This window comes from Sinocyclocheilus grahami, unplaced genomic scaffold (assembly GCF_001515645.1).
Source record: "Sinocyclocheilus grahami isolate Dianchi unplaced genomic scaffold, SAMN03320097.WGS_v1.1 scaffold113.1, whole genome shotgun sequence".
Lineage (NCBI taxonomy): Eukaryota > Metazoa > Chordata > Actinopteri > Cypriniformes > Cyprinidae > Sinocyclocheilus > Sinocyclocheilus grahami.
In genome coordinates, this window is record NW_015505292.1 from 1,450,959 (window position 1) to 1,470,489 (window position 19,531).

Below are 19,531 nucleotides of genomic sequence, written 5' to 3' on the forward strand. Positions count from 1 at the left end.
AAATTTAGGAGGAACTTCAGTTGGTACTTTTGAAGTACCAACTGAAGTTCCTCCTAAATTTTCTTAAGTGAGAATTTGAACAAATATCTTTCAAACAATAAAGTTATCCTCTGGTTTTCTTTATTATTGAGTGAGGAGATCACTGATGATGACACATTCAAAGCAAGATTTTGTAGTAATTCTTGGTTTTTGAGGAAGCAACAGAAGGCAAGCAAAGACGTTTCAGAGATGTTCTTTTCAGCCAGGCTGGCCTTGACCTCTGACCCCATAATGCAGGGGAACCCGTGCAGTGTTGCGTTCCCAATGCAGCTTCTTGGTGGCTGGGTAATCTCAGAGGTCGTGCTCCCTGTGGGAACAAGGCTGCCGGGTTCCTCTTTAGGCCAGATATGACTTGTAAAACATGGCCACAGGAGAGAGATAGGCCACTTTGACCTGACATGGAACTGTAGATTCTCAGACCAAGACTAATTTATAATTTAGTGCTTCCTAAGTATTCTCTACTTTAAACCTACCCAGTTTTACGCCTGATTTCAGGAGCATTGTGTAGTTAATTTATCTTTTCATAGATCTGAGATCCATGATGCTTTTTCAAGGCATCATTCTAATTAAAACAAACCATATAAGTGAAGATTTTAAAGATTTTGAACACTTGATATAGCCAAGTGAGCTTGATTTCTACAGAGTGTGATGTTGGCATGTTGCTAAGCTAACAATGTGAAACTCCATTAACCATAAAAAGACAGTTAAAAGACACCACAATTTTTGTGAGTTTTCTATTCTAATCTTTTATTCATGCTTTATGCCCCGTTCAGACTACACGATTTTAGCCCGATTTTGCCACGATTTACTTGACGTAGGGTGTCGTGGGGATTCGTAAACGACAATGGGCGTCGGGGCACATGATTCCATCGTTTCAGCTCGTGTAGTGTGTCATAGTGGACGACAACCGATTCCGCGTCTGCGATGCTTCACGACATCACGACAGAAAGACTAGCATGTTTAATTTTTTTCTGTCGACCATGATGAGTTCGGTCACATTGGTGACGTTGACCAATAGCAGCACAGAAGCTCTTTCATACACAGGTTTCAAACATGACAAAACGAAAGAGAGATGGTGCTGCTAGGTGGAATTATGAGATGGAGGAAAGGTTCGTGGAGCTGTGGCAACAGTACTCCTGCCTGTATGATGTGTCATCGAGGGACTACAACGACAGAACAAAGAAAGAAAAATGCTGGTGAACTATATATAGGAAGCGCTTCAGCAATGTTTACACTTCCCGAATGGTCGGGAAGCAACGTGTAGTCTGACATGTTTCTTGTCCATGACACGACAAGATTTTAGGAGTCAAAATCGTGTAATCTGACACAGTGACTATCGTGACCGACAAAAATATTGTGTAGTCTGAACCCGGCATTACTCTCGCATGTCACATTTTTCCATATCGCGATATTATCGCAAATGCAATTAATCGTTCACCCTAACATTGATAATAATAAATGTTTCTTGAGCACTAAATAAGCATATTAGAATGATTTCTAAAGGATCATATGACATTGAAGGAGTAATGGCTGCTGAATATTCAGTTTGACATCACTGGAATACATTACATTTTAAAATATACTAAAATAGAAAACAATTATTTTAAATTGGAACAATGTTTCACAATATCACCGTTTTTATTGTATTTTTTGATCAAATAAATGCAGCCTTGGGGAACATAAGAGAACATTAAAAAAAATACTAATCTTTTGAATGTAGTGTAAAGAAATACCAAAATCTAAAACCAAAGAGATTTGCTAAAAGTTACATTTATTAGTGTTATTAAAATATTAAAGTTTTTAAAGATTAACTTTAAGTGAGCATTAAATGACGACAAAAGTAATCTAAATGTAAAACTAGAGGAAATGTGAAATATCTGTCAACATCAACCAATAAAACGAACTAAATAAATAAAATATTTACATGTACAAAAGATATAATGAATAAGTTCTATAAATTTGAAGGCACTATTTTATTCAGGCTAGTTTAGCAAGCCATGATGTTCACTATAATAATTGCCAGTTTACCAAATAAATGTTGCTAGTTAAGCTACTCAGGAAACTGGGTCAGGGACGCCAGCACACCAACATCCAAAATATAACATATGGAAAATAATTCCAGATTTAGGAAATGACACAACTTTCACTTCTGTCAGTCAGTCAGTCAGTCAGTCAATCAGGCACTTGTTATCCACCAATTACAACAATCCCAAATGTATCAGTCTGTCACTACATAATATACTGTAAGAATGTTAAAAGACACAAACGCATCTAAATGCGAAGCACACCGAGATACAGCACATGAAATAAACCGAAAGCAGTAACAAAAACAAATCAATATTGCATGATATTGTTTTCACCGCTTATCAGCTCTCAAAGAACACTGTCTGCAAGGAGGCTTATTGTGTCTTGACACCAGCGGCGGCGACGGTGGAGGGCCATCTGAATCACAGCCTCCGACGCTCCTGAATGGAACGGCCAGGATGCCCAAACATGGGTGCAACCGTGTTCACATGACATGAGAACGAACTCTCCTCAACTAGTTTCAACTTATTACCTTCAGTGGGAAAAGAACAGCTGTTTCCATGGCAACAGCAGAACGAGAGGGAGGTAATGACATGGAGAGGGAGAGGAGTGTCTATATGTGTGTGTGGTTATAGATGCAGACATACTGTTTTCCTCTGTAAACGTCCTGATTACAGGATGTTGTTTTGGCCCTTGAGAAAAGACGGGGGTATATTTTTCTCGTCAATAGCACGTGGACGAACACGTAACAATGTGTAAGGTCACAAAAGACAAGGAAGTGAGCACACAATGGCAAAAAAACATCGTACAACTACATCGCAGAAGTCCCTGGGATGACACAAGCCGCCCTTGTGCTTGTCACAGGTTTATCTTAAGCTGGTCTCCACTGTATAACGGCATGGTTTGGTCGCCGCTCCATGGAAACTGTTGTCATGGCCTCCACTAGGCGCTGCTAATTGGCCAGTCGTTTGCACTAGCAGCTCCTCCTTCATTGAAGGAGCTCTGGCAGCTGTCATTCACAGGAGCCGCTACATGCAGGAAGTGTGAGTGACGGGGCGGGGGGAAATGTCTCTCTCTTTCTCGCTCTCGCTCTCCCTCCCTCTGGGTCTCGGTGAAATGAGTGTTGTGGGGGTGGCAGGCTTGTTGAGGCCGCATGTAAGACTGAAGCCTGAAAACAGCGGTGGCAAGCGACAGGGTTGTCACAGCAACAGCCGACCTCCTTCAACTCTGCGGTATGCGTTGAAGGTATGCGTTCCGATTCACATGGGCGCTACGCAGTGTACACTGCTCCTTATATGCACTGAGAAGGGGATATGTGTAGAAGTTCAAACTTGAGTTCAGCAGAATAGGGGTTGAGTATAATGACAGAATATATACACTCCCCAATATTTTTATGAATGAATATTGAAAATCAATACTGAATGAACATAAATATTCAATATAATATTTCCCATTATTTTATATTATATATTCTTTTATATTATATCAAAATATATAATACTTACAATAATACCCAAAAATACCCAAAACCCCTAAATTTAGACCCTCAACTTTATTCTCATAAAAATTTGAAAAATATATAGTTTATTTACATGTTCAATATATTTCTCTATGTAAAATTATATATATATATATATATATATATATATCAAATTGACTATTCATTTTTTTTCATTCGATTTTTTTAATTACATAAAAATGTAATTGCCATGTATAATTTATTTACATTATCATATTCAATATATATATATATATATACACACACACACACACATATATTCTCAAATTATTAATAATTCAGAATACTCTAAACTCCTAAATTTAGAACCTCTAAATCTACAGAACTTTTTTTTTATTAATTACATCAATCCTATTTGAAAAAAAACCCAAAAAAGTTTATTTACATTAAGACATTCGATATATTTATATATGGTACACAAATGATTTACTCCAAACCCCTCATTTTAGCTGGACCCTCAACTTTTTTCTCTTAAGATGGCCGAAAATCCTGTGAAGTGGAACACAACCTGTGTATCTGTGCATACGTGCATGTCTGATTTTGTTTTTGAGACTCTGTGTCTTGCTTTTGTGTCAGTAAGATGCAGCGCAAGTGTATGTGCATCTGTGTATTTGCATAGATGAATTACACCTTGAGCTAAGAGAGAGAGAGAGAGAGACCAGTGAGGCAAAGAAACAGCAGAAACAATTTGAGAGAGTGACCTATATTTCTTGAATCCTGCTGCCAGACAGATCAGCACAGATGTTCCACAATCCTAACATTCCTAAAAGACTTGCCACCAAAACCAGCACCGTAACACACTATTTTGGTTGCAATTAACGTAAAATGTTGATGTTGACTTAAAATGTCATCTTAAAGACTTCTGTTGTGATATGAGGGCTGCTTTAAAAGCAGGAAACATGCAGCAGTGAAGGCCAGTGAATGATTACTCCGTTTTCTAATGGGTGAGCAATAATGATTAAACAGCACTTTTAGCAGAGCGATTACTGTTGCTTTTAATCTGCTTGCATGCAGCAAACAGGTGAGTGAAAGCCTCAATGAGTTGACCAGCCTTCAACACAGACGCTACATCTCTAACATGAATGAACCAGTTTTGAAATAAGCAAACTAGTTACAGTATGTAAACATGACTGACATGACAGCACAGAATTTAATTAATTATTTAGACAAAAAGATTAGCAAGAAATACCACTTTCTAATTGGAAATTAAACACAGTTACGAACACAATGAGCCTACAATTAATCTGAACAACTTCCTCTCAATAAACAACTATCAATGAGTCAACTTTAAATCTCCAGCATGCTTACTCTTTAAATAAAGGCAATTATTGATGATTAGTGGCGCTTGCTAAGAAAACCATCACAACTACTATTGCTCATACTTAATTTCCAGCCCATAACTCATCCCACATGTTTGTGCTACGAACATGAATGACATCTCAAGTTGTGCGGCTTGTTGAGGAGAGTGCTACTTTTCTAAACAATCATATTCTCCTGGTAGGCAATACAAAATGACATATCATAGGATCAGAATATCAAATAAACTTGAGGACATAAGAACATTCCACCATTTACATTTTGCAGTTACTGTAAAAAACATGGATGACGTTTGACACAGGAGATAAATGAATAAAGCAGGTAGGCTTAAAGTTCTCTGCAATGTGTTGCAAGTAGGCCAGCCACTCGTGTAAACAGAAATTATGTTTGCCTAGTGAGAATAAACAGAATTTACTTGTAAGACACTGATTGAATCCAGCCTCATTCATGCCTTGTGGAGCCTGTAGGGGGTTGCGCTCTACAGATAATATAAGCTCACCGCTTACTTATCAAATCTATACAGTTATAGTTTCTTTTGAAAAGTCTAACAACAAAACTGTAAACCATAAATGTGCATGAATTAATTAAAGGTGAGGTTTCTGTGGCACTGGCTGAATCGAATTGAAAAAAAGAGAGTGTCAAACAGGTTTCCTGAACACTACGTCCATCTGCCATTGGCCAGCCAAACTAGTTTTTTCAAACACACCATTGGTTGAGCTAATGTTTCTGTTGCTAGTTAGGATGCTCAAACCGACAGATTACCGTCTTAAAAGACTGATATAGAATAAATATGTAGCTTTCAAGTATACTGGTTGTGAAGGACCATTTGATTACAAAATAGAGTAAACATTTTTTTTTTATGTTTTGTTTAACAAATCTGTTTTTAACAAATCCAACTGTTACAGTTCAGTATGTACTTACAGTATGACTTATTTTCTTCTGTGGAACACAAAAGAAGATATTTTGAAGAATGAAAACCCCAATAATTTTCAAAATATCTGCTTTTGTCTTCCACAGATGAAAAATTCACACAGGGTTGGAACTACATGAAAGTGAATAAAAGATTACCATCTCGTTAAAATACATTTACTCTTCAATTTCATTTAAATGTATTCACATTTATGCAGCTTTAAATGATAGATAAACTGGGCTGATATGAGTGGGTATGTTTAATTCAGCGTTTCAGATGAGTCTTTCCCATTTCATTACGCATTTGACATGAGAATACACCTATTTACTAAGTCTTACTTTCAAACACAGGGGAACAGGCAGTACTTTTGCTAGAACCGTTTCCCCTCATGATCCCTGAGCCCCACCCTTCAGAAAGGCACCTGACCTCTCTTCTGTTCACTGTGACATTCATTAACTCACAGTAGCAACCTGTGGGTGATCACTGTTTAGAAGCCAAATCACACACCATGACATTCAAGGCTGAACGCCTCACCTGTTAACATGAGCTACGTTCCCTGATAATGAGGGAAACCTCATTTGGTGTCAGTGAAATAACATTTAAGGAAAAAAACGGAGTCGAATTGTTTACATCTGACAGGTTTCCTCTGGAGGCCACATTTGGGGCTTGCTTAATGAGCACTGAAGGACTGAGGCTGTAAGGCAACAGAGCGCTGCTGCTCAGGCCCAGTAGTGGTGTTTTAGTCGTGAATGTATCGTTCTTGTTCACTTCCATGTGCTGACTCATATTTCTGTCTCTTCCTTTAGATGGAAGTGACTGTCCTAAAGGACTAATACAGCATGAATATGTAGCTTTCGAGTAGTGTTTGTGAAGAGCATTTTACTGGTTAAACAACTACTGTATGAATCACTGAACAAGTCTGAACAAGATTCAGAGCAACAAAGAATGAGACATTTCATTGAGAACAAACTCAATGAGTCGCGAAAGATAGACTGGGCATCTATGTTTACTTATGCCGACCAACTGACTATTGTTCACTTAGTTAACTCAATGAGAAGAAAAAGGTGCAGACTATCTATGAATATGTTGACTTATAACCAACTGTGGTTAGAATAATGTACTGTACTGGAACTCAATTTGCTTTGTTTATTATTCATATGTTTTGAAGCTGACAAAAATGGAGGTAAAAAAGAATGTTTTTTACGAATCGGTTCAGTAATTGATTCAGTGACTCTCGCACACAAAAAAATACACTTGATAGTCGCCACCTACTGACATCGCTAAACAAACCAAATCGTTTGATTGAAGTGATTCAAAAGATTTGAGTCATTGTCATTAATCAAAATCCCTACCACAGTCGCAGAGAAAGATTGTGGTTCGAGCTAAGCGGATGGTAACCATTGAGTCCCCCTCCCTTTGTAATCGCAAGCTAATTGTCCCAGTAAGATTTGGCAACCTGGCTTATTAACGTCGATTCGCTCCAGTCGTTGGTCAGACAGGTCTCGTGCGCATCCCCCTCCCGCCGGCGCGAAAACTGGAGCAGCAGCGTGCCCTCAAGTGATATTCCGTACTACATGTGGTGGCATCGATGTAGCTTTGTGCCACTGCGCCCTGTGTTAATGCTTAAGCTATCACTTACCGCTATGGGCGCTAAACCATCGGGGCGCGATGTGCAGAGGCAACGTGTCTGCCAACGACGCCCGGGACCCCAGGTAAAGCATACCGTCCGTGTGGTGACCGCCGCCCGTTTCTTGGTATCCATTCCCGCTATGAGCGGGATCCGAGCCAGACACCCCTCCGGCTCTGTCCGAGTCTGTTCCTCTGGGGGTGTAAAACCCGAAGGGCACCGTGGCGCTGTGATCTATGCCCATCCCCGCCACGGAGCTCACCGAGCGGCTGCGCAGTCCCATCGTGCCACCTGGCCGGTAGTGCCCGAAGTGGGCCGAGGGTGGCACCGCGCTGTCATCTGTCGAGACACCGGGAAAAGCTCCCCGGGGCCGCCCCGCCGTACTCTGTTTGCCCCCCATCCAAAAGTATCCGCTAAATATGGGTGGGGGTGTCGCGAAAAGGGTGTCACGGATTTCCCTGCGGTGCTTCTCGAGCCTCCTTCAAACAAGCGCTAAAATCCGCGGTTGTCAAGTCTGACTAAAACAGCTGTGTCTCGCAGACGCAACAGTCCATTTTCCTGGTCGAATCATGGACTTAAAGTCTCAATAATCACCTTAGGGAACAAGGGGGTGATGATAAAGCCGTTCGCGCGAGCAAAAACGCAACACGTTCTCCGCTTATAAGCAACTGACAGGACAGCCTTCCCAAAATCACCACGCGCAACAACACATCCGCAGTTCTCTGAATGCAAAAAGCTCTCTCTTATTCAGAGAGGACTGGCTCAAAATTCATCAGCCATGATAACCGTCCAGTGCATACGTCCAGGTCCGCTCGTCCTCCCTCTGTCTGCCTGGAGATTCGGGTCAGCGTGTGCCGCTCCCCTGCACGCGCAGATCCGTCCGTGCGCTGCTGCTGTGCTGCTGTGCTGCCGGGAGACAATAGAGGCGCTTACTGCGCATACGCGGATTAACAGTGGCGAGATGTGCTGTAAACGCGAGCATGGATTTACAATATCTAGCCCAATCAATCAATTATTAAGAAGTGTCCTGTCTTTTTTTTTACGCAGACAACGTCTCGCCTCCAACAGCCGATTGGTGATCTCAATATGGTGTTAAAGGAGGACAGAGATGTGACCCAGTAACGTTGCCGTAACGAAGTTACGACGATGATTTAATTGAGCAACACTTCAGTCGGAGGCCTGATAAATGCTTCAGTTAGTATCTAGAGGAAAGTGATAGATTTTCATCTCCATAATGGGGCCAAAAAATGCGAGTGTAGGTCAGCAGTCATGAAATCTCAGGGCATTTACTGACAGAAGGAAAACCATGGTTTATTTTAAAGATCACAAACTGATATGTGCATAATTTTCTGTCAGTTTCCAGTTTCAAAGTCCTTTATTGGCATGATTGTTTTAGTATGTTGACAAATCATTAATAGCCTACACACACACACACACACACACACACAAACACGCACAAGCCTTAACAGGAAAAAGTAAAATAGTACAAAAGTTGTAAAAAATTATATATATATATATATATATATATGCTGATAGATAATTGCAATATACAACTAAATAATATGCAATACAATCAAATAAACTTTCAGTAAGACAAAGCATCTATCTGCTGTATTATACTCATCGCTTGCAGTAAATCAATATATTATGCTTATTAATATTTCTGCATTCATAAATTATGTATGGACCACATCACTAATAATATCATAGTGTGCATCGCATAAAACCTACTTAAATCTTATAAGTAGACATGATCTTGTAACCAAGACCATAACAACCCCAGACACTGCTGTAAATTATTACATTTGGTTCCGCTGGGGCTATTTAAAACTAGCATAACATATATGATTATTATATTATTTCCTACTGCCTGCCTATCTCACAATACAAAAAACATTTTAGTTAAAGTAGTCTATAATGTGTTCAGGGCACTGAGCAATGTCACACTGTGGACTATTGTGAGTACTATATAATGTGCACTATAAATAAAACCATAATTTATGTCCAGAAAGATGAAATAAAAATAAAAATATGTACATTTGGCTGTGACCTTTAGAACTGCTATTCTGTCTTTTCTCTTTAAAAGAAGACATTGACCTGGTATTGCCTTATCGTGAACTTATTTTTCACATATTTGTGCTGTAAATCAAAGTGGATTTGAGTATATAATGTCATTTATATGAAGATGAAGAGCACAAAAGTGTGTGGCAGTCCAGACAGAGATAATATATGAACTGGGACCTTTAAAGAACAGGGACACTCTAATTAAGAACAGAACTGACTTGCAGTTACTATACAAAAACTTAACATTTCATATAGTGTCCGCTTGTATTGTGTTGTAAGCATCTTTTGAATTTACAACATACTAATAAGATGTTAATATTATAATTCTCTTTAATGACAGGCCACTGGTAAACTATTGTTATGTTTAGATGACTATTAATGGAATGATATCCAGTTCTATCTGACAGACAGTAGTAATCACTGCAATTACACTGTTTCGTTGGTAAATTAAAGATATAGTGACATCTAATGGCCAAAGTGATAAATGCACAAGATAGATTTATTAATCAGTATGAATACGTTTTATCTAATGCAGAAAGAAATAGTATTAATTATGTTCATTTAAATACTTTTTTGCTCCTTATTTTTCAGATTGTTTTCTTTTTTCTAAAAAGAACGTTGCTGATTAAAACGATTGTAACATGTTCTAATAAAATAAGTACAGCAGCCAACCAAACTACTGTTTTTTTTTCTTTCTTTTTTTACTGGCCTGGTATTTTTTATTTTTTTTTTAGATATATTTAAAGTATAAGTGTTCTGTAAATAAAAGAGGATTTGGGATCACTCTGTTATCGACTGCTCACGCCTGTTGCTCCTGTGCTCGATGCTCTATTACTTCTCATTTGAAGTTGCGCGCCAAATGCTGTTATGACAGTGCTGTTGTTTTAACATGTTCGTCTTTATAATTTGTGTTGGCTCATTTAGAGATCTCGTATCTTAAACAATAAAAATGGACTTGCAATCCTACATGGCTGTTCCTCCGGGTATCGGAATGGAGGAGAATTTCTTTTCTCTGGATGATATTTTGCTCTCTCACGAGCGACTGCCGTGCAGGACTGAAAGTGCGTTCCCGAGACTCGGGTTCCTCGAGAAATCCAGCGAGACCCGCGACATACCAGAGGTACTCGAATACATTTATATTTTTAGTGTTTCTTTTAAAAACAAACAATAAGGGCATTTAATCACATTTCGAGCACTAGTAGCACACTATAAAAACCATTCTAAAAATTCTGACGTTTAAAATATGCTGAAATATTTTTTGTTTACAATTTTTTAACAAATGAATACATTTTTCAATAAAGTTCTCAATTGTAGCATAATTTTCCAGACGATCAACATTTTTGTTATCGCCAAGGTTTTATTATTGTAACTTGCTTCGTTACTAGTGTATGGAAGCCCGTTTCTGCCACTGAAAAAAAAGAAAGAAAAGGTAACGTTAATTGCGACTTTATCTCACAATTCTGACTTTTTTTTCCTCGCAATTGCGAATTTATATCTGGCAATTCTGACTTTTTTTTTCTCGCAATTGCGAATTTATATCTGGCAATTCTGACTTTTTTTCTCGCAAATTGTGAGAGAAAAAGTCGCAATTAACGTTACCTTTTTTAATTTTTTTAAAGAACGTCAGAATTGCGTGATATTATGGAAGCCCGTTTCCGCCACTGAAAACAAAAATTAAAAAAAGATAATTTTGACACTTTATCTCACAATTCTGACTTTTTTCACAGAATTGTGAGCTATATACTAGCAATTGCGAGTTATAAAGTCAGAATTGCTAGTTAAACAGTCAGAATGGCGAGATATACAGTCAGAATGGCGAGATATACAGTCAGAATGGCGAGATATACAGTCAGAATGGCGAGATATACAGTCAGAATGGCGAGTTATACAGTCAGAATCGCGAGATATACAGTCAGAATCGCGAGATATACAGTCAGAATCGCGAGATATACAGTCAGAATCGCGAGATATACAGTCAGAATCGCGAGATATACAGTCAGAATCGCGAGATATACAGTCAGAATCGCGAGATATACAGTCAGAATCGCGAGATATACAGTCAGAATCGCGAGATATACAGTCAGAATCGCGAGATATACAGTCAGAATCGCGAGATATACAGTCAGAATCGCGAGATATACAGTCAGAATCGCGAGATATACAGTCAGAATCGCGAGTTATACAGTCAGAATCGCGAGTTATACAGTCAGAATCGCGAGTTATACAGTCAGAATCGCGAGTTATACAGTCAGAATCGCGAGTTATACAGTCAGAATCGCGAGTTATACAGTCAGAATCGCGAGTTATACAGTCAGAATCGCGAGTTATACAGTCAGAATCGCGAGTTATACAGTCAGAATCGCGAGTTATACAGTCAGAATCGCGAGTTATACAGTCAGAATCGCGAGTTATACAGTCAGAATCGCGAGTTATACAGTCAGAATCGCGAGTTATACAGTCAGAATCGCGAGTTATACAGTCAGAATCGCGAGTTATACAGTCAGAATCGCGAGTTATACAGTCAGAATCGCGAGTTATACAGTCAGAATCGCGAGTTATACAGTCAGAATCGCGAGTTATACAGTCAGAATCGCGAGTTATACAGTCAGAATCGCGAGTTATACAGTCAGAATTGCTAGTTATACAGTCAGAATCGCGAGTTATAAAGTCAGAATTGCTAGTTATACAGTCAGAATTGCGAGTTATAAAGTCAGAATTGCGAGATATACAGTCAGAATCGCGAGTTATAAAGTCAGAATCGCTAGTTATACAGTCAGAATTGCGAGTTATAAAGTCAGAATTGCTAGTTATACAGTCAGAATTGCGAGATATACAGTCAGAATTGCGAGATATACAGTCAGAATTGCGAGTTATACAGTCAGAATTGCGAGTTATAAAGTCAGAATTGCGATTCTGAGAAAATCCATGAGTCCATGAGAAAATCTGAGAATTTTATTTTTTATTCAGTGGCGGAAACGGGCTTCCATACAAGTGAGACAGCAGTGTAAGTGAAGAGCATGAAAGATAAATATCTCTTCTGTGCATTTTTTTTTATTGTGCATCTAAATTTCTCATTGTGCTAAAATTGTGAAAAAATTATGTCTGTTTAATATGCATAAAATTCTAACTATGAAGTTGGTTTTAACAAGACAAAAGGACGGGTTGTTTCATTAGACAAATGTTAACTTCCATTACTGTCATTTTCACCACAGAATGTTACAAATACAAATGGCACTGGAAATATTCATGACAGAAATTATATTGTTAACACTAATATTGGCACTGGAAAAAAGTCAGCTAGTTTAGTTTGATGTTGGACTGTGTTGCATGAATAGACTGTTCTTTGCATACTCATTAAATATAAGTCACTGACCATGACACATTTGTATGGTGGTTTAATGGCAACTTCATACATACAGTGGGGAAAAAAAGTATTTAGTCAGCCACCAATTGTGCAAGTTCTCCCACTTAAAAAGATGAGAGAGGCCTGTAATTTTCATCATAGGTATACCTCAACTATGAGAGACAAAATGAGAACAAAAAATCCAGAAAATCACATTGTAGGATTTTTAAAGAATTTATTTGCAAATTATGGTGGAAAATAAGTATTTGGTCAATAACAAAATTTCATCTCAATACTTTGTTATATACCCTTTGTTGGCAATGACAGAGGTCAAACGTTTTCTGTAAGTCTTCACAAGGTTTTCACACACGGTTGCTGGTATTTTGGCCCATTCCTCCATCCAGATCTCCTCTAGAGCAGTAATGTTGTGGGGCTGTCACTGGGCAACACGGATTTTCAACTCCCGCCAAAGATTTTCTATGGGGTTGAGATCGGGAGACTGGCTAGGCCACTCCAGGACCTTGAAATGCTTCTTACGAAGCCACTCCTTCGTTGCCCGGGCGGTGTGTTTGGGATCATTGTCATGCTGAAAGACCCAGCCACGTTTCATCTTCAATGCCCTTGCTGATGGAAGGAGGTTTTCACTCAAAATCTCACGATACATGGCCCCATTCATTCTTTCGTTTACACAGATCAGTCGTCCTGGTCCCTTTGCAGAAAAACAGCCCCAAAGCATGATGTTTCCACCCCCATGCTTCACAGTAGGTATGGTGTTCTTTGGATGCAACTCAGCATTCTTTCTCCTCCAAACACGACAAGTTGAGTTTTTACCAAAAAGGTACGTGATTGATTCATACTTGTGTTTTTTATGTTTCAGGGCACAAAGATGGAGATGCCACTCTGGCTTGCCAAGGGCCTGTATGAAAGGAAGAGGCGAGTGCTTGTCTGTGGAGCTGCCAAAGGTGTATCGTGAGGGCTGGAGAACAGTGTTCGGGGCGGATCCCATTGTTGTAGACTTGCACAAAATGGGGCCATATTACTATGGTTTAGGCTCCCAGATGCTACATTTTGACAGCCCAGAAAACCCAGAGATTGCTAATACCATCCTCCAGGTGAGCATGTCTAGATAGGTAGTCACAATTCACAATGATGTCTGTAAAAAGCATGCAAATTCAAGCTAAATCATATGTAAATGATAACATACAAGTTATGACGAGTTTAATTTACCTTAACCTGTTAGTAATGGGTGGTTAGAAGAAAGCTTGGTGTTAAGGTTCACAACTTCACATGCTGAAATCATGTCTGCTTAAAAAGGAGAGGGACATGTCCTGTAATCCAATCCTATCTTAACCAGTAGAGGGAGCAGTATGCTTAAAATCATTACTAGTACTGACCAGTTGCTGGGCAGACTGATATGCCAGGTTGAATAGGACGTACAGTTCTGTAGTGTTAAATCTGTGAACACCATTAAAGCTCCATGTTAAGTTCAGGGAAAATTCAGGGCTTTAAATGTCTGCTGCATAGTTATTATGGCTGGTACTGTATATTGATTATTACAATACAACAAGCAGCTTTGAACTTTGAGCAAGAACATAGCTAAATTCTTCTATTATGTCTATAAAATTGCAAATACAAAAGTTTTTTTTTTGTCATGAAATTGATTCAAATTGATGAGTTATATTTTGCAGCTAAACAGACTTGAATGTTTGTTATAACTGATAAAAAAACAATTGTTCTACTGTCCCTGCATCCTATATATATATATATATATATATATATATATATATTTATATATACACGCATGCTTCCATAAATTTTATACACTGTCCCTATCTCTCTTATCAGACCTTCATGGGTCGTTTCCGTCGGACCATGGACTCGTCCCAGAACGCCTACAATGAAGACACATCAGCGCTGGTGGAGCGCTTGGACTGCTTAGAGAGGAGCTTGTTTAAAGCAGGGCAGAGTGGACTAAACAGTTTCCAGCTGTGGGAAAAGGGCCGGTCTTCTCACCTCACAGCCTCTAGTCTAGTTATCAACTACAGAAAGAGGAAAATTGCAGACCTGCAGGCCTGAAAGACCAAAAGATTAAGAAGGACTAAGAAGAGTTTCTTGTGAGTGTGTGAGAAAATGGGTCACATATATTTGTGTTATTGAGAGAATTATGTAAGTTGCCTATGAACTTTTTACTGTGATATTTTTGGGTGTAAACAATAATTCAATTTGGTATGGTCAATAAATCAATATATTCTGTTGTTTTCACTCTTCGTTTCTTCCTTAAGTTCATAACGATCATTAGTTCTTTTTATCTTTACAAAGATGTATTTTCTTTTCCCAGAGATGCTTTTTATAAAGCAGTGACTGATTCTTCCATTTATTCATCCTAAAGAGGGTTTACCAGGCTTCATCTTTTGTTTTTTCAAAGCCTGGGGTGTTATGGGTTTGCACATCATGGATGTCAATAACTAAAACATTTTAACAAAGATTATTTCTGGTGTTCAGACTGGAACATAAATGATTAACATTAAAGGGATAGTTCACCCCAAAATGAAAATTACCCCATGATTTACTCACCATCAAGCCATCCTAGGTGTATATGACTTTCTTCTTTCAGACAAATACAATTGGAGTTATATAAAAAAATGTCCTGGCTCTTCCAAGCTTTATAATGGCAGTGAATGGGTGATATTCAATAGTCCAATAGTGGTCCAATAAACTGCGTCCATCCATCATAAAAAGTATCCCACACAGCTCTGTTGGGTTAATAAAGGCCTCCTGAAGTGAACTGATCTGTTTTTGTAAGAAAAATATCCATATTTAAAACTTTTATAAACAGTTAATAAATCTAGCTATCTAGTTTATAATCTAGCTTCCGGTTTATAAAGTTTTAAATATGGATATTTTTATTTGACAAAAACACATCGATGTGCTTCAGGAGGCCTTTATTAACCCCCGGAGTCATGTGGATAACTTTTTTATGATGGATTGGCGTTGTTTATTGGACTTATGCTGGACTATTGAAAAATAACACCCATTCACTGCCATTATAAAGCTTGGAAGAGCCAGGACGTTTTTTTAATATGACTCTGATTGTATTTGTTTGAAAGAAGCAAGTCCTATACACCTAGGATGGCTTGAGGGTGAGTAAATCATGGGGTAATTTTCATTTTTGGATGCATTTATGCCGTCATGTAAAAAGTGCTGGTTTCTGATAATCCATGAGCTCTTATATTTAGAATATTGGAGGTGACATTTGTATGCGTCATTAGGTTGCATCAGTCAGCACAAGGACCAATCAAATCACTGCATGTCTCCACAATTCAGTGCCCCTTTCTCTCTCCTCTCACCTCAAAAAACAAACACCTATCCATCAGATATGTATATTTGAAATGGGTATCTCTTTTCTGCAGGATCAGATTTCAAATGTCTTAGTCTTCTTCATTTTAATGAGTATGTTTATGAATACAGAGTCCTAGCTGCTTGTTCATGTGTAAAATGTGGGTCAGCTGATGTGGACGACCTCATCCATGATTTCGGAATGGAAGTTATTGATATGTCCCTCTGGGATGGTCATATCGACCTTGTTATCTCTCTGCAGCCTCAGCTGAGTTGGCTTGGGTAGGGCAGGAGGGATTTATTGACTTTCTGAAAGGTCCAAACTAAAGAAAAATCACTCATTGCCCTACAGTTATCTTGAAGTTACAGCATTTGGTGGCTTGATTACAAATGGGGCAATGACTTCATTGAATAACCATATATATTCAGACAGTAAAATAAAAGTGCTAATGTTTGCAAAGAGTAAATTATATTTATTTCACGAGAATAAATTAAGAACAATTAAAGTGTTCTCTCTCTCTTTCTCTGTGTTTTTAGGATAGTGTTACATATAGTGGTTGAGGGCTACAGTAACCAGAAGGTTGATTCAATTCCACAAGGTGAAAGCCATGACTGTTGTGCCCTTGATCAAGGTACTTTGATAGTTGCCCAAGACTTTTTTCCCCTTGGGCTTCCAAGCACCAACCCAACATACTAAAAAACTGCATAGCACTAAAAAATCATTTAACACACATATAAGTTAAATGTCATTGTATCTATATACAGAGTTAAAAATCCTATAGGTTGCCATTCCTTAGCTTCCTAGTGAATGGTGTCAAGTGATTCACCATGACCCATGCTGGGTCTCCTAGAACACTACCATTTCTTGTTGTTGCTCAATGAATCACTCCTGACCTGGATTCACAGTGTGGCTTTTCTGGCATGAGCTGGAGATGTACTACTCCTCTTAAGAGTCATGAACATGGAACTGACCCAACTACTGCCAAACAACCCTGTCAATAGTCTGTTTCCATGACAGTGGCATTTACAGCTAACTTATTTACAGTGCATGCAAGATGTTTCTTGAAGTGCAGAGACTTACTTAGGCTTTAATATTTTATGAAGATGTAGTCCAGTGTGCAGTGCAAGAAAATGACAGTTCATTACCAAACCAAGGCTTTCACAGAGATTGTATGCAAGCACAAAGCAATGCTGCATATTTTGAGTAGACTGTGTGCTAGAACATTTCATTGTTCCTTAAGATTGCATTTCATTTGAATAACACAGACAGAAAATATTCTGATGTTAACTCAAAAAAAAAAGCACTGACGTCTTTCCACAATCCCTGCCTCTCTCTATAGACCTCTAATTCATTGCAGAATTATTCATGTTTTTAACTGTATGAGAATCCTGCAAACGATTTGAGATCCCATCTGTCCTCAGCTGACTGTGTTGCATCTCTTTTTAAAAGAGTTGGAGGAAAAGTATCCACCACTGTTCCCATGTCTGTCTTTGAGCTTCTTTTGGCTTCTCGCCTTTCCAGTGAGCCGATTTTCAGACCTTCCCGTTTGAAAAGAACAGACACGACTTGGAGGCATAAGAGGCAAAAGAGTGAGAGATGAAGAGAGAAACAGAGGTGTCAGGATTAGCTGTATCTAAGCTAACGCCCCCGCGCTGCTTTTCAGATGTGGCTAATCTCTCCCCAACTGGGCTTGCATTCGGTCTGAAACACCAACTCAAACAAGCCTGTGCACTATAGCAGGTGGGAGGTTGAGAAGAGTGTTTTATCCCCCCCCCCCACCCCTTTTTAATATTTTTGATGGTGGAACCTGTGGTGGACTTCTAAAATGAGGAGGCGAAGTCCCCCCTCTGTTTTGTTTTTTTTCACAAATGTATTTAAGTTAATGGCATATGGAACATTTTTTATAGCTTTTATTTGCTTTTGCTAGCTTATTATTAGTATTGACCTTATTTTCAAACTATTAGTCATCAGATCCTTTGAAAACACTACAGGTGCAAAAATATTTACATATGGTGCTCCTTCAATTTAAATGAGCTGAGTGGTCGTTAAAATCTGGCTCATCCACAGATCATTATTTTGAGTTTGTTTAGATTCTAACATGCCAAAACAGGTGACCTCTTTACCAAATTTGTTCAGTTTTTTTTGACTAGGCACTGCCTTCCTTGCCTTGAAAAAACAACCCTTGTGGAAACGTTGGATGTGTTGGAATGGATAGGGTGTTGGAAGACATTGCCCTTTTCTTTCTGAGGTGCACTTAAAATGCCTCATTCATCTGTTTTGTTTGCAGTATTTCTCACTGCAGAGAGTGACTTTTATAAATAGGGTGAGTGAGTGAGTGTTGGATGTGCATAAATGGTGGCTTTTCCTGTGTTTTTGTATGCCTCTTTGTCTCACCACCTCTCTCCTCACCTTGTTTTCCATTCTCTCTATCAATGTCATGTGATGCCAGTTTGACGGACAAGTGCGTTCAGGCTGATGAGAAAAAAAAAATCCATAGATATCAGAGTCGAGTGACCTGTTCTCCTTCGTTCCTGCTATAATGGAGGGATGAGTCATAGCTCAGCTGTCCATCTCTCGTGTTCTTTTTCTCTTCATTCGAGTGGCACATTACCACATATAAGGAGCATCGTGTTTCAGACAGAATCCAATTTGTACTTAAGCATGTGCTGAAACACCTTAGTAACCGCATAGCAACAAGCTACAGCTTTCATGGGCAACCACACATTGTCTTAAAAAAAAAAGGTACAATCTACTTTTTTTGGGGTGGTGTGGCATAGTGGCCAGCCATGAGCTGTCATCGTTTTGTCCTTGAGCAAGGCCTAACCCGCAAGTGCATTTCTCATGTTTTTTTATCAATCATGTAGTATGTCAAATAAAATGAGCAATTCTATGTTTCAGACAAAATCCGGTTCTGGATTCAAGCATGTGTCAGGGTTCTGTCACTTCGGTCTAGTGTAATTCATAGTTTTGTGACAGAGCCCTGACACTCGCGTCATGTCATTATTTTCATGTGAGCGTGCGGCTTCGAGTGTGCTCGAGCCGTGCGCTCACGTCTGCGTGTACTGTTTCATGTTGGAGCGTGGTGTTCAGATCCCGGCACTCATGTCTTGAGTTTCGGTTTTGTGTCGGGGTCCGGACACTCGCGCTCCATGTTCTGTCTGTTGTGGGAGCGTGTGGTCTCGAGTTCGCTCAGCCGTGCGCTCTTCTGTCCATGTGTGTTGTGTTTTGTGTAGCACGCGGATTGTGTTCAGCCGCGTGCTTTTCTTGTGTCTTGTGTGAACGCGTGGCTTATGAGTTTTCTCATTAGCTGCGTGTTCGTGTCTCTTGTTCTAGCACATGGCTTGTGATTT

General features: G+C 39.0%; 2 protein-coding genes across 2 annotated transcripts in view; one reads left to right on the forward strand and one right to left on the reverse strand.

The window, feature by feature from the left end:
- LOC107589180 (E3 ubiquitin-protein ligase znrf1) overlaps positions 1–8,450 on the reverse strand; it is a 40,485-nt gene extending 32,035 nt beyond the window's left edge. Inside the window, exon 1 of the mRNA XM_016277546.1 lies at positions 7,450–8,450. Coding sequence (XP_016133032.1) covers positions 7,450–7,837 — 388 coding nt within the window. The 5' untranslated portion in view covers positions 7,838–8,450. The remainder of the gene's footprint in view (positions 1–7,449) is intronic.
- A 1,868-nt stretch (positions 8,451–10,318) lies between these two features.
- Positions 10,319–15,072, forward strand: LOC107589181 (DNA replication complex GINS protein PSF3-like). The gene is given in 4 exon segments (XM_016277547.1): positions 10,319–10,621; positions 13,722–13,784; positions 13,786–13,956; positions 14,690–15,072. Coding segments are annotated over 4 exon segments (636 nt in total). The 5' UTR covers positions 10,319–10,450; the 3' UTR covers positions 14,921–15,072.
- The last annotated feature ends 4,459 nt before the right edge of the window (positions 15,073–19,531 follow it).